The sequence below is a fragment of the Podarcis melisellensis genome (genome assembly GCF_964234715.1).
Source record: "Podarcis melisellensis genome assembly, chromosome: 8".
Classification (NCBI taxonomy): Eukaryota; Metazoa; Chordata; class Lepidosauria; order Squamata; family Lacertidae; genus Podarcis; species Podarcis melisellensis.
In genome coordinates this window covers 63,053,386-63,069,263 of record NC_138540.1, presented here as the reverse complement: position 1 = coordinate 63,069,263, position 15,878 = coordinate 63,053,386, and the positions used below count along the sequence as shown (strand labels likewise).

The window sequence follows — 15,878 nt, the reverse complement described above, 5'->3', positions numbered from 1 at the left end:
GGGCAGTGTACGGCAACTTTGAGAAAAAGGTGCGGTATAAATGCAGTAAGTGTGAAGACTGGCTGAAGCATGAAACTGAATATTTTATGATTAGAAATTAATATCAAAAATGTACAATCTGTTGCTAGAACTGGGAAATGAAAGATAAAGAGGTTAAATCAGTCATGAGTAAATGGGCACAAGATGTGGGACACAATATTCAGATGGAGGAATGGGGAAAACTATGGAAGAGTGGGATTAAATTTACAGCATGCGTGGCGACTGAAGAAAATTAGATACCATCTATAAATCATTTTCATATAACTCCAGTCAAATTAGCAAAAATGTATAAATTAAAGAAAATAAGTGTTGGAAATGTAAAATAATGGAAGGGAGGTTTTTCATATGTGGTGCGAATGTAAAATAGTAAAAAAAAAATTATTGGGAAACAATTTATAATGAAATGATTAAAAAAAAACCTTTTGTCAAAAAACGAGAAGCATCCCTACTATTACAGGAGTAGATATACCTAGATTACAAAAGAACTTATTTATGTATGCGACTGCAGCCTCACAAGTACTGCTTGCACAACACTGGACAGAAGGTGTCCCAACTAAAGACGATTGGCAAGTTAAATAAATGGAACTTGCTGAAATGGCAAAAATGACAAACTAAGAAAAAGAGATAACGAATTTAAGGAAGAATGGAAGGACTTTATTGCATATATACAAAAGCAATGTACACAGGTTAATATATTGGCAGGGTTCTAGCACTACTGTACTTGTAATTAGATTATGAATGAACAATAAGTAATTTTAATGGTTTTTATTTTATTTACATTGGACATACGGTATGTTGATAAACACTGGAACCAAGGAAGGGACATAGGGGGGGAAGTCAATTTTTTGTTTGATATTCAATTTGTATTGATGTTTTATTTTTGTTATATTGGGAAATTAATAAAATATTTATTAAATATTTACCAAATTTTTATTTAAAAAACAACCTGAATGATATTTTCGTTTTGTTATTTAATTGGCTGCCCCTCCAACCCACGTCCTCCAATCTCCCGTTCCCAGAGCTGCTCCTTTCTGAAGAGGCGAGAAGGCTGGTCCAGGCCCGCCTCCTCTCTGTGCACATGGCATATTTTCCTCGGCTGCGGGGGGGGGGGGGAAGGATTTGTGTCATATGACAGATCCAAGATGGCGTCGGCCAAGCTGCAGAAAGTTTTGCTGCTCCAGCTGCTGAGCGGATTTTGCCTGCTGAGTCCCGGGAGCTCGGCGGGGCCGGTGCCGCTGGTCATCTGGCATGGCATGGGTGAGTGAGCGGGATCTAGTCAGGGTCTCGGCTGATGCTTTGTCGAGAGAGCGAGAGTGAGAGTGGGTGTTTTAAATGTTCCTCCCGGGTTTTTTTTTTTTGCTTTCGCAGCAGTCTTGAGAGAGTTTTACAAGAGAGTGACCAGGCTAGTTAGCTTTGTGGCTGGATGCAAATTCGAACCCTGGTTCAACGGAGTTCCAGCCTCGTTGTGGTAAAGCACTAGGGACATCTGTATAGCATGTACTATGAGGTGCTTTAACAAAACGAATTGTAGCACAATCCTAGCCATGTCTACTTGGAAGTAAGGCCTATTTAATTCAATGGATCTTACTCGTAGGTAAGTGGGGATCGCAGCCTTACTAACAGCAGTGTGGGCTTGTTCGTAGTTTAGTATCTGTCAACAGGTTGCTAATTGTCAGGAGGCTATTCACTTACCTGTGAATAAGCCCCATTTAACTTGCTGGGAATTATTTCTGAGAAGATCTGCATAGGATTGCACTGTCAGTTAACTCTTGTCAAGCAAAGAAATGAAGAAAAAAAAAAGCCAGGTGCATAGGATGGAGCAAAGCAAGTGTTAATTAGTTGTTAAACTGTTGGACATGGGTTCAAGTTTGGGTTCTGCTACTTCAAAGTGTCACCACTTCAGTTACCTTGCAAGGTTTCTTTTAGGGTGAAACTCTGTGGCTTTCTTGTTTCAGTTTCAGAAGGAAGGTAATGTGGTAACTACCTAATGGTCCTGTAGCTTCAGTTCCTTATCTGGAAAATCATAAGTTTGTAGTGCTTTGAGAACAGAAGCAGCACAGTTACACTATGACTGTGAAACTAAAAAACAAGTCTCCTCCAAGTCACTGTCTCCTGTTTGTCATTAAGCAGCCTAAAGGGTCTGGAGGGACTAGTATCTAAACCAGAGGGCCAGTTTTTCATTGTAACCCATGCTTGCTGACCCCAGTCTTGTACTCCCCAGTAGCCTGGCCAATCACATTTTCCTTACTGTGTGATTTACTAGGTTATCAATTTGCAGGAAACGGATCCAGTATTTCACCAAGCAAGGCTTGTATGCATTTCTCTGTAGTGGTTTTCCTTAAGAGAGGACTTGTCTGTAGTGACAATCTTTCTAGCATTTCTTGGGTGTTCACAGTTTTTCCTCGGTTGCTGTGATTGATGTGTAGACTACATTAGTTGAAAAGTAGATTGATACAGCTTATCCTTCTGCCAATTGCATACCATAAAAAGACACACGCGCGCACAAATGAAGCTTGATTCTGCATGAATAGTGCAAATGGAAGCAGCTTTTATAAATAGAGCAGTAATATTTAACAACTACCTCAGTGTAATTATCCTGCCAACAGTGACCTTTTCTATCTGCTGGCTTTAGTCTAAAAGCAATATTTGATGCATAAACAGACAGGTGGCAAGAAATCTGGTGAAGCTTCAAAGCTGGCCAAATGCCATCCTTCCCTTTATGATCTTATCACTTAATTGGATTATACAAGGGGATGGTTGAATAATTGGAGTGGCGTGAAAAGAGCTGGGCATTCAAAGCTCATCTCAGTCAAGGAAAATGTATTATAATTTGTTTTAAAGCAGAGGTGGGGTACCGAAGGTCCAGGACCAGACCCTCCAGGGCTCTCTGTCTGGCCCTTGGGACTCTCCCCAGCCCATATCCCTCCCTTGCTGGCCCTGGTTTGCACCCTTCTTGAGTGTTTTTGCTTGGCTGGAATGTGTCCTTGAACTTTGATAGCGCCTCTTTCTTGCCTGGATGATGGTGCAGTGGGATGTGTGTAGAAACTAGCCTTCTGAACGAAGCTAAACATTAAATGGATTGCTGTGCCCACTTTTGCCTCTTGCCCTGCTCCTCCCCCGGAGGCATGTGGCCCTTGAGATGAAAAGGGCTTCCTGCCTCGGTAACTGGGATCATGGGACACTGTTTCTCAAAGAAATATGCTGACCAACTGAAACTAAACAGAAGAGAAAATGAAACTTAAAAAAAAAGGAATTTAAAAATTGGAAGAATGCCATAGAAAACATAGCATCTAGTTCCAGACAATGACATTGCAAGTGTTATATGCATTTACAGTTGAATAAGACAGTGAGAAAGGGCAGGTAGCATTAATGCTGTTCCTTAAGACCAGTTTGATTCTCTTGCCTAACCCTCACCCTGCCCTAAAGCAGTTGCTGAGAAATTGCAAATTGCAAATGGGAAATTGCAAATGGGAAGGCATCCTGAAATGGCAAGACGTCTTGGAGTCGGGGTTAGCAACTGGAGGCCCCATGACCAACTCCAACGTTGAAAGAGGACCAGTTGCAAAAGGGGTATTTAGAGGTGATGAGGGGCTACATTAGGAGGTTTACTTGTTAGTCCACTTTGGGTGGGAGTAGAGGGTGGCCCTTTTTTGTCCAGCCTCCTTTCAAGGTAATTGCTGACTCTAGGATGGGAGCGGGGGACCTTGTGCACCTCCTGATATTCGTGGACTTTCATCTATCTTGACTACCGGCCTTGCTGATGGGAGCTGGTGTCCAGCAACATCTGGAGGAGCCACAGTTTTGTCCACATTGCCCTGAGATAATATTTCTTTTCCAAGGGTAAAGAGTTAGAGGAACTGGCTCCAGGTCAGGACCACCCCTCCAGCCACAGTATAAAAGAGAATATTTGTATCTCCTGAAAGGCCACAGGCTCCAGACTTCTATGACTCTTCACAGTGATTTCAGCCTCAATTAAAGACTGGTTTATAGCATGGCTGCATTTGTGTGATCATTCAGCTTTATAAAAGTCCAAGGCTCCAGACTTCTTGTCTTATGGTTGTTACTCAATCCAAATCACCATGTAAGATGTTAAGCACACTCAGTACTGTGAGTGAGGTTTGAAATTTGGATGTGCACTCTCCTGTTGCACTTATGATTCTGTTTCAGACTTTTACTCCCAACGGTTTGTAATCTGTTATCCATGGGATGGAGCACAAATGAGGGAGGGACTAATGACTAGGAAACTGATGACAGAGCTGCTTGGGCAATTAATATTTTTTCCTTAGGGGAAGATGATATGTACAGCTTCCCTGCCTAAGATCCTCCTCCAGTTTCCTGCTGATCTTGTCTCTTCCCCTCAGGCTCTTTTGGAGTCCCAGGTTGGTGAGATCAGGCCAGATTTCTTTATATGGTCTAAGGGTGCATACAGACAATACATTTAAAGCGCATGGCTTTCCCCCCTAAAATCCTGGGATTTGTAGTTTAGCTCTCACACAGCTATAATTCCCAGCACCCTTTAATTACAGTTCCCATGATTCTTTGGAGAAGAAATGTGCTTCAACTATGATGTATATGCAGTTATAGACCCATTGTGAAATATAACTGGAATAACATGAAATGTTAGATATAGTATGAAATTTTGCATCCATCCAGACCTCATTCTGATATTATCTGGGCTTTTATCTTGATTACCTAACTCACTTGCTCTTTCTTTCTTGTAATAGATTCACCCTCTCCCTTCATACAAAATTCTCACAACACCATTGATCTACCCAATAACGTGTCCTCAGTTCCCTGCCTCCTGTAGTGTCTCAGCCCTGTGCTTGGAGAATAAAAAATCCTGATACCCTTTCTCTGCTGGGACTAATATTCAATGGCAAACAATCTAAATTGATGTCATGAGCATACAATTAACGAGGGTACAGGAAACTCTGGACCGTGTCTAAAGCCACATTCGGCATGCATTTATTTTGAAGTGCAGTATTCCTATGTGTGTCTAAAACCATACTCTTGTCTCTTCTCCCCCACCCCTTTCTTTGGATGGGACTTTGGGTTACAGCTGTTCAAGTAAGTGCCTGTTGTATATATCTGGATCAAAATGGCTGAAGTTTGGTCAGGAAATCAGAAATCCGTTGCTATATTTTAGTATTACAGTGGTACCTCGGGTTACAGACGCTTCAGGTTACAGACTCTGCTAACCCAGAAATAGTACCTTGGGTTAAGAACTTTGCTTCAGGATGAGAACAGAAATTGTGCAGCGGCGGCACAGCAGCAGTGGGAGGCCCCATTAGCTAAAGTGGTGCTTCAGGTTAAGAACAGTTTCAGGTTAAGAACAGACCTCCAGAACAAATTAAGTCTTAACCCAAGGTACCACTGTATTTATTAGATTTATATGCCACCCCTCATTAGGGAGGTTCGCAGAATAAAATACAGGTTAAAACAAGTACATGATTAAAACAGCTAAACAAGAACCTGCCTACTTCCCACAGACACATTTAAAAGGCTGCAGAATGTTAATCAGCCAAAGGGGAACATTTTCGCCTGGCACCTAAAATATCTATAATGAAGGCGCCAGGCGAACCTCCCTGGGGAGAGCATTCCACAAACGGGAGTATTATAAATATTATATATTCCTTTTCCTTTGTTTAGTGGGAGGTGTCAGTCTCCTGACTTACTGGCAAGAGAAGATGCACGGCGTTTGTATAAACCCACTTTATCATCACTGTTATCTTCCCAGGTGTAGTCCAGGATGACGTTCAGCAGCCCTCGCACAAGAAACAACATGCCTTGCCCAGGATGGCCAGGAATGATAATCGTGTTGTTTGTGTGGAACTGAGATGTGTTTTTGTTTATTACGTGCCTTGTCCTTCAGTATCTCAAGAAGATATTTATGTGGCAGTTTTTGTAAAATGCAGGATTTTCTTTTAATGTAATCCCATTAACTTTTCAGGAAAGATAACTAACTTAATAGTTGACCACCCTGCTTACTTGCGTTAAGGTGGGAGCCGACTATGGGGCTTCCCTATAGCCTCCTGGGGGCCCCAGCAACACATGAGCTGGGTCTACATTTGTTATAATTTGCAAATATATTTTTCTAGACTAAAAAAGAATGCTACTGCAACAGTCCCGTTGCTGAATTTCTGATTCCAAATCTTTCCGCTCATCTGCTTTTTTTTTCTTTAATCCCAGGTGACAGCTGCTGCAATCCTGAGAGCATGGGTTACATAAAAAAAATTGTGGAGAAGAAAATCCCAGGGATTTACGTTCTGTCTTTGAAGATTGGCAGCAACTTAATTGAGGTGGTGTCATTTTTATTGTGAATTTTCTCAAGTAGGCATGGTGTTTAAAATGGTGCTCCTCATACTTTGTTCACTTGAGCCCCAGCTATCAGCTTGGAGAGCTCAGTTGCTTAGAGTGTGGTGAGGATAATGCCAAGGTTGTAGGTTCGATCTCTCTTACACTGCAGAGGGTTGGATTAGATCAGGGGTCAGCAACCTTTTTCAGCCATGGGCCGGTCCACCATCCCTCAGACCATGTAGTGGGCTAGACTATATTTTGGAGAAAAAATGAACGAATTCCTATGCCCCACAAATAACCCAGAGATGCATTTTAAATAAAAGCACACATTCTACTCATGTAAAAACGCGCTGATTCCTGGACCGTCCGCGGGCTGGATTGAGAAGGTGATTGGGCCGCATCTGGCCCACGGGCCGTAGGTTGCCTACCCCTGGATTAGATGACCCTCTGGATCCCTTCCAACTCTTCAGTTCTAAAGGACAGTGTGCAGAGCATTGTGGACAGCACTGCATGTCTTTGCCGTGCCGCTTCATACAAGAATCTGTGCATTGGGGCAATCAGTGTTGATGCCAAGACTGGCATTAGAGGAGGGACAGGGGCGGAGGAGTGTTTGTAGGGAAAAGCCATTAGAACAAAGCAGCACCTCTTCTGCCTGAAAGAGGATGAAATGATGGTATGGTGAGGAGCAGTAATCTCATGAATCCAGTGGGGATAAATGGAGGACCCTTCTGGGGCAGTTGAATTCTTCCCACTCATACCTTTGCTGGTTCATGAGAAAGGCTAGGAGACCTGCCTATTGATGAGCAGGATTCTTATCCCCCCCCCGACCCAATGGACTTGTCAATCACACTGGGTGTGCATGTCTGAGTAGGGGTGGGGAGAACCTAAAGGCATCATCATGGACACCTTTAAAACAGGTGTGAGCAAGTAAGGGAGTAAGAAGGGCAGACTCCCATGAAGTAACCCCGAAGCTGCGGGTTGTAATTGGATTTGGACGCAGATCTGCTTATGAGCTCCTTGAAGCCATGATGGCCTCTGACTTAGGCCTCTTCTAAGCCTTGTCTGTGCCTAAGCTCTGATCTCTAAATGGATTTGGTCCTGATGCTGAGCCGCCCAGCTCTCCCACACGTGCGTGGCTTTGGTTTTGCTACGCAGAGCTCAGAACTTGGATGCTGAATTGAATTCCACCCTGGCATTACTTTTCCAAGCATTGAGGGCTGCCTTTCCCCAGTGGAGAGCTGTCGGGGGCTGCATCCCAGTAGTGAGTGGGGCCAGACACAATCACACAAGCACTTGGACAAAGCAATTTCCCATGGCATATATTCTGGGTGACCTCGGCTAAAGTTTCACCTCCCATTTTTGCCATAGACATAGAACCCTGTAGTCCCCCTAACTCCCTCTCCCTCTTGTATCCTGATGGAACGGCTGCTGGCTGCTAGACACTTGAAGGAGAAGCCTGATGGAGTTGTTGTCCAGCAGAGCCAATGGAGAGGCACAGCAGCCTCATCTCTCCCTCTTTACTTCTCCGTTATTTCTATCTATCATCTCTATCTATCTATCTATCTATCTATCTATCTATCATCTATCATCTATCATCTATCATCTATCATCTATCTATCTATCTATCTATCTATCTATCTATCTATCTATCTCTATCATCTGTCTATCATCTATTTATCTATTTATCTATCTATTATCTATCATCTATCATCTATCATCTATCTATCATCTATCTATCTATCATCTATCTATCAATCATCTATCTATCTCTCTCTATCATCTATATCTATCTATCTATCTATCTATCTATCTATCTATCTATCTATCTATCTATCTATCTATATCTTTCATCTATCTATCTATCTATCTATCTATCTATCTATCTATCTATCTATCTATCTATCTATCTATCATCTATCATCTATCTATCTATCATCTATCTATCTATCTATCTATCATCTATCTATCTATCTATCTATCTATCTATCTATCTATCTATCATCTATCATCTATATCATCATCTATCTATCTATCTATATATATCATCTATCTATCTCTATCTATCATCTACCCCTCTTGCGTTTGGTCCAGAAATAACAGTTAATGCAGAACACTGCAACATGTTTGCTGATCCTGCAGCATATTACATCCTCAGCTCATAGATCTGCATTGACAACTGATTTGTTCCTGGGCCAAATTCAAGGTGGTCTTCAGCCCAGTGAGGCAGGCTGGGCCTGGGAAGGACTAACACCTGGCTCCTTTGAGACCAGGAGATTCAGCTGCAGACTGACACTTGTTGGAACATTGGACAATTAGTGAGGGAAATCTATATGCAAACTTGTCCCACTCTAGTGACTGCTGTATCATTGCATTTTTAATATACTGTAGGCTTCATAAATACATAGCAAACATCTGGAGGGCCACAGGTTCCCTATCCCTAGGTTAGCGACTTCCGTTTTAAACAGAAGGGAGGAGGGCTGATTGTCTGGGGAAGGGAGCTGCAATCTCCCTGTGGGGACTTGCCTTCCTCCTGCTCAGTGTGTGACACTTCGGCATGTGTAGGTCATTGGCTGTCTCCTGTTCTTCAAGTTCTCCGTTTTCTTCAGGACATGGAGAACAGCTTCTTCATGAACGTGAATGACCAGGTGAAACTCGTGTGTGACGAACTCGCAAAGGACCCGAAGCTTCGAGGCGGCTACAACGCCATGGGCTTCTCACAGGGAGGGCAGTTCCTGTAAGTATCTCAAGCGTTGCAGAATGAGGGAGGAGTTTTGGGTGAAAGGGGGAGACTTTTGGTAGAATGCAGTGGTAGATCACGTGTGTTGCATGCAGAAGGCTCTTAGAAATGTTAAATAATCAATAGAATTTTTTTGAATGTTTAAATCATATTAATTTTAAAAAAATCACTTTTCAAAATGTTCAATTCTTTAACTTACTTTAAAATTTAAATTTAAGTCCCTCATGTGACATATCATATTAAAGCCCACGAAGTTCTGAAGAGATTGGTGTTTTTAATTTTGGTGTATGTCAATTCTGGACTGAGCTTTTAAGGTTTTTGTGCAAGGCCAAAATTGTCAATTTTTTGAAATTTCAAACCCTCATAACTCACAAACGGGATGAGATAAAAAAAATTTGAAATTCTAGATTTAAGCTTAGTTTTGATTATTCAACAAGTGTACAACATATTAAGAAAACTGGATAAGATGAGGTAAAAAAGTTGAATCACTTGATATGGAATGACCTATCTGTGACATAGACGGCTGCCTTTTACAGAACCAGGCCCTTGGCCCCTCCAGCTCAGTACTGACTACCTTAAAGATGGGGAACTGCAGGCCTCCAGATGACATCAAGTGTCCCCTCCCACCACCCCTGGCCATTGGCCATGCTGGCTGGGGATGATGGGAACATCTGACAGGTCACCCTACCTCCCCGACCTGAATTCCAATAAGAAGTATAATAAAATCTAACGTATATAAATTGAATTACAAAATCAATATTAAATCAAAGTCAATCTAATCCTGCCAGTTCTGCGTTCGGCCCTGGCATATAAGAACTGTCTGGACGTGTCTTCTGCCTTGGAGGTTGCTGCTTAATCTGTTTTTGTTGTCCCCCCCTTTCCAGGAGGGCAGTGGTGCAGAGATGTCCCTCTCCCCCAATGTTCAATCTGATTTCTGTAGGAGGTCAGCACCAAGGTAAGCCCATCTGAGTGGTCTTTTGTTTTCTAGACAGGAGAATGCAGATTTAGGTGGGGAAAGTTATGTCATAGCAACAGAGGATGTTATGCCTGGAGGATGCGGACCATATGGATCCCTTCCAGCCGGGATTCAGTCCCCATCATGGGACTGAAACTGCCTTGATTGCGCTGGTCAGTGATCTCCGGCGGGCTAAGGACAGAAGGGAAAGCTGTCCCTGGTTCTGCTGTGAGTGTCTGGAGGCAGCTGGAGGATGGATGGCAGTTAATGGATTGAGGTTGAATCCTGACAAGACGGAATACTGTTTTTTTGGGGATGGGATGGGTGAGTGTGGGGGACTCCTTGGTCCTGAATGGGGTAATTGTGCCCCTGAAGGAACAGCAGCACAGCCTGGGAGCCATTTTAGACTCACAGCTGTCCATGCAGGCATAGGTCAATTCTGTGTCCAGGACAGCTCGATCTGGTACGACAGCTGAGACCCTACCTGCCCACAGACTGTCTCGCCAGAGTGGTGTATGCTCTAGTTATCTCCCGCTTGGACTACTGCAATGTGCTTCATGTGGGACTACCTTTGAAAGTGACCTGGAAACTACTACTAATCCAGAAAGTGGCAGCTAGACTGGTGACTGGGAGTGGCTGCCGGGACCATATAACACCAATCCTAAAGGATCTTCACTGTCTCCCAGTACGTTTCCAAGCGCAATTCAAATTGTTGGTGCTGACCTTTAAAGCTCTTTGCCCAGTATAACTGAAGCAGTGTCTCCACCCCTATCATTCACTGAGGTCCACCTCCAAGGGTCTTCTGGCGTTTCCCTCACTGAGAGAAGCAAAGTTACAGGGAACCAGGCAGAGGGCCCTCCCATCCGATGTCAGGGAGATAAAAAAACCACACAACTTTTAGAAGACATCTGAAGGCAGCCCTGTATTGGGAAGTTTTAAATGACATTTTATTATGTTTTTGCACGTGTCGGAAGGAAGCTGCCCAGAGTGGCTGGGGAAATGCTGCCAGTGAGTGGGGTAGAAATAATAAAACAATACCAACAACAACAATTATTATTAAAGTAATAAGCATGACGAAGGGCCATCTTAAATGGCTGGTGTCATGTTCAGATCTTGAATGCCTGCAAATTGGTATCTTGCTGCCACAGGTGTGTATGGCTTTCCGCGTTGTCCCGGGGAGAGTTCTCACCTCTGTGACTGGATCCGAAGGATGTTAGACCTAGGGGCCTACACTGCAGTGGTCCAGAACCGGTGAGTTCACTTTGGCAGAAGTCGAATGTTATGGGGTGGGGGCATGTGCTTGGGGGTTGGGGCTTGCTCTGGCTTGTGTTTTGAACTCCCAGTTCTCCCTCCACTACAGCCTGGTCCAAGCCCAGTACTGGCACGACCCACTGAATGAAGAGGAATACCGGAAGCACAGTCTTTTCCTGGCGGACATCAATCAAGAGCGAGTAAGTTTGATAGGTTTGGGCCTGGCCGGTCTGGCTGCTCATCCCGCCCCTCTAATCAAATCCAAAAACAACCCCTGTAAATTACAGGAAGTTTATTGTGAAATTGTGAAGGTCTGGAAGGGCTCAAGAAAGAAAAAAAACAAGCTAGAAAAAGTAGAATGCAAAAACTAAGCAGATATATGCAGGGCATGGTCCATAGGCACACAATGGAGCAGCCTTGCTGAGTCTCGTAAGATCTGCACCTGGTCAGTGACCAGATAGAAGAATGCCTGTGAGCTACATGCTTATGCTTCCTTAGAGGAAGGGTTGCTGTTGACGTTTAACTTGTTTTGTTATGTACTATATGCCTTCCAGAATACCTGTATTTTCCTACATATCCACCACATATGGTAGAATGTTCCTGATTCACCGCATCTCCAACAATTACTTGACACATTTTTATACATTTTTGAAAGTTTCCATGGTGTTAGATACCATCGATATTGCATTTTTTGAAAGTTTTCTCTAATCGTGTAACAATTTGTGAATTTCCAATTGATCTTCCATAAATTTTCCCATTGGGCCATGGTTATTGACTGGCCAAAATCCTGGGACCACCTCACCATTGCCACTGTTACCTCCTCCTCCTTGACTGTCCAGTCAAGGAGGAGTTGATAAGTTTTGGAAAGAGTTTTTCTTTTAGAATTTACAAGATCAGATTCGAATCGGGAAATTTCTGTTGAGAACCCCTTTTGTTTGTCAGATTTAAATTTTTCGAATAACTGATCGTATTGGAACCAGTCTGAGATGTGTCCTCTTATTTCCTCAAAGTTTTTAAATTTTATTTGATTATCTTCATTTTTTAGAAGTGTTTTATATGTTGGCCAGCTTTCATGAGTATTTTTCCGTTTTACTGCTACAGCTTCTATTGGAGAAGTTTCTAATTGTGCGGTGCGGCGCTCATCTCGCTTTCAGGCCGAGGGAGCAATGATTGTCCACAGACAGCTTTCCGGGTCATGTAGCCAGCATGACTAAACTATTGGGGCGCAATTGGGTCAGGATTTGCATGGAATTTTCTGCAGTGTCCTCAGCAAAGCAGATTCTGAGGTAGCTTGGGATTCTCTTAAATTTTCTTTTCTCTGTGTCTTTTCCTCCCTCTGTGCCCCTCTCTTCTTTGCAGAGCAACAACAGTACCTATAAGAAAAACCTGATGTCTTTGAAGAAATTTGTGATGGTGAAGTTCCTCAATGATACCATGGTGGACCCTCCTGCATCTGAGGTGGGCAGCTCTGTGTGTTTGTGCACGCATATATGTGTGTGAAAAACACATGAAGAATCTGATGAAATGGAAGGGGGCTGATTTTGCAAACCCAATATACTGTATTTACTTGAGTATAAGCCGACCCGAATATAAGCCGAGGCTCCTAATTTTAGCACAAAAAACTGGGAAAACTTCTTGACTTGAGTAAGTATAAGCCAGTTCACCACACCACAAACCTGGTGGTGGCGGCAGAGGAAGAACAAGCAGCCCAAAAGGGACAGGCCTTTGCTGGCCTTGTGCGTGTAGGTATGAACTGGCCATTGCAACAGCACGTGGCTCATTTTGTTGCTCTCCTCTTTCCCCAGTGGTTTGGTTACTACCGGAGCGGTCAGGCCAAAGAGACCATTCCCTTGCAAGAGACCTCACTGTACACAGAGGTAACTATCCTGAATGTTGCTATTATTCCTATCAAGAATTTGACACCAAACCAGCTGTGTGACATCCCATCAGTTGTTGCAACAAAGAGTTTTGTTTTGTAACTAGATAATAACTTGCAGAAGAGAGAATATCTACAGGTGACTCCCCACTTGCATGGGGGGTTGTGTTCTGGGGGCCCCATAATGGTGTATAAGTGGGGAGCACTCTTATTTATGTGGGGAGTGCTTGTGGTTCACAAGGAGACCGTCCTCTTTGGGCTATGGGGAGCCAAGAGGACACTCTAGGGTGCTCCCCTCTTCTGGGTTCCTGTGCTGTAGGTGTGCATAGTTGCATGCAAGTAAATTCCACTCTAAAGCTGTCTGCTTAAAGAGCTGCATAAATACTGTTCTACAAACACTGATTTGCAGAATTTGAAATTGAGAGTTAACAGGAAAATGATAAATGAGTAAGTTGGTGTAACTGAACAGAGATAATCTTCTGAACCTGAAGATGTGCTGACCACTGGAAGCACGTTCCTTCCAAGCTTTTACGAGAGAGCAGGGTGCATGCTTCTAAAAACAACAGGCAAATGTGTGTCTTTTTTTTTAAAGACTTCAATAGCTTTTAGGAATGCATACAGTATTTAAGAACAGTTACTGCCTCCTCTCAGGGGCCAGTTAAAGGAATTTGGTTGGATTAGTACTGCAACCTTTTAAGTGACTGAAAGCCTTTGTGAATTAATTAAAAAGGCAGCCCTGGTTAATGGGACAACACATTGGGTGAGGTCCAACAATGTTGTACTCAGAATAGTAGTCCCATTGAAATCAGTGGATGTAACCTAAGATAGTATAAATTGCAGAAATATTTGAAGAGCATCATCCCTACACTCTTGAATCAGTGCAATTGATACACTGGCTGTGAGCCACAAAACATCTGGCCAAGTGGACAGATACTACTACCCTGAACGATTTGGAGTTAGAGGATAAAAATTAACAGCCTGGTTCTTTATACCCTTTTCTTGTCACTGCTGCTTGCCTTTAACTTAATGAAGCAGGGGGGTGTAAATTCACGCTAGTTAACTTGGTGGAATTTCCCCCTAGACTGCAGCTTAGTTCTAATGGTAGGTTTTAGCATTTTTCCAGTAGTTTCCTTGGTGCCCTCAAACTAGATTGGTCCAGGATCTGCTCAGAGGAAGCCTTGATAGTTAAACTGGATGTAAGCCAGTTTAGGATTGTTCTATATATGCAGCTGTGAAAACATTTGCTGCTGTATTTTCTCAGAAGCTCCATTTATAGGGCTTACTCCAGTGCTTATGATTGCAGCTTCAGGATCTTAATACTGATTTTATTTAATAAAATTTATATACCCCATGATTGTAAGAAAAAACCTCAAAGTGGGAAGGAGTGGACTTGTTTAGCCTACTTTTTTTACTAGAAATCTAAGATTTGCTAACAACTCAAAAGACATATAGTTGGAAGCAAACACTTTCAGCCAGCAATCTACCAGTAGATCCCAAACCACCTTCTTTGCATGCCCTTCTGCCTAAGTTTTGCATGGTGATTTCTAGCTGAGGTCCCTTTGTTTGTTACTCTATGTTCCTTCTTTCAGGATCGATTGGGTTTGAAGGAAATGGACCAAGCAGGGAAGCTGGTGTTCCTGGGCGCAGAAGGAGATCACCTCCACTTTTCTGAAGAATGGTTCTACAAGAACATCTTGCCATTCTTGCAGTGAAGCTGATGATGACCCACAGGCTGAGCCTGCCTTTCTGTGTTGCTGGAGATGAGAGTGTTTGGTGTGTTCCTTTATAGCGCTTGGCTGGAAGGAAGAGACTTCTCACTAATCTGCTAGGTAGGGGCTAGCTTGATATAAGGATTAACACCAATTAATTGAACTCTCTCAGTAGGTCTTCTGCACCTGCTTGAAACACAGCCTGACCTCTATCAGCTTTGCCCTGCAGAGGCACTGAAATATAACAGTCCTTTCAGCTATGTGAAAAGTCATTTGTATTTGTTTTGGGATGGCAAAATTGATGTGGGTTACAATGCTTTATCAGCCTCCTTTTCTGGGATCTGTGCCAACCTTTTCCTGCCCCCCAAATGTTTTGACTACAGCAGGAGGGGAGGATCACTTCGTCTTCTTCCTCCTCTAGTGATTTTATTAGGACAGGCAGCCATCAAAATGAACACATTTGCTTGTGGAGCATGTTGTGCAAGGCTGTGTGAAACTGAGGATGCGATATTGCAGTTAACCTTTTGCAGATCTCAGGGATGGGATATTTAATACCTCTTGTTAGAACAAGAGATAAAATGGGGGTGGGATGGGGTGGTGCACTAGCTTATGTTTCTCTCACCAGACTGCAAGTCTGAAAGCAGGCAGTAGGTCTGTGGTACACAAGAGAAACAGGTGACTTATACTTGCATCAATACTGTTGGGCAGTGTGAATGGCAGGATGTTAAGAAATGGTGATTCAAGCTCTTTGGCTTTGTATTGTATTTTAAGCAATAGCACACAGAAAAAATCAACACATTCCAATAAAAAGGTTTAACTAAGATGATTCAGTGAGCAGCAGCACTGCTTTCTATGTAGAGGAAGATTGCATCCTCACTCCTAGCATGAAGCAACATTCCTCTTGAAGGCAATAGAAGAGGTACTGCTCGCCATGCTGTTGGTTTCAAAACTCCCTTCAACCCCCCCCCCGAACCATTATGGCTAGTGAGGAATTATGGGAATTGTAATCTAGCA

The 15,878-nt window shown here is 43.1% G+C and overlaps 1 protein-coding gene across 1 annotated transcript; it reads left to right on the top strand.

Moving 5' to 3' along the window:
- The first annotated feature begins 1,141 nt into the window (after positions 1-1,141).
- PPT1 (palmitoyl-protein thioesterase 1) lies at positions 1,142-15,690 on the top strand. Its single transcript, XM_081921522.1, has 9 exons — positions 1,142-1,296; positions 6,229-6,338; positions 8,943-9,070; positions 9,958-10,028; positions 11,177-11,279; positions 11,389-11,479; positions 12,639-12,737; positions 13,085-13,156; positions 14,745-15,690. The coding sequence occupies exons 1-9, from the start codon at positions 1,182-1,184 to the stop codon at positions 14,865-14,867; spliced, it is 912 nt and encodes a 303-aa protein (XP_081777648.1). The 5' UTR covers positions 1,142-1,181; the 3' UTR covers positions 14,868-15,690.
- Positions 15,691-15,878: the final 188 nt, after the last annotated feature.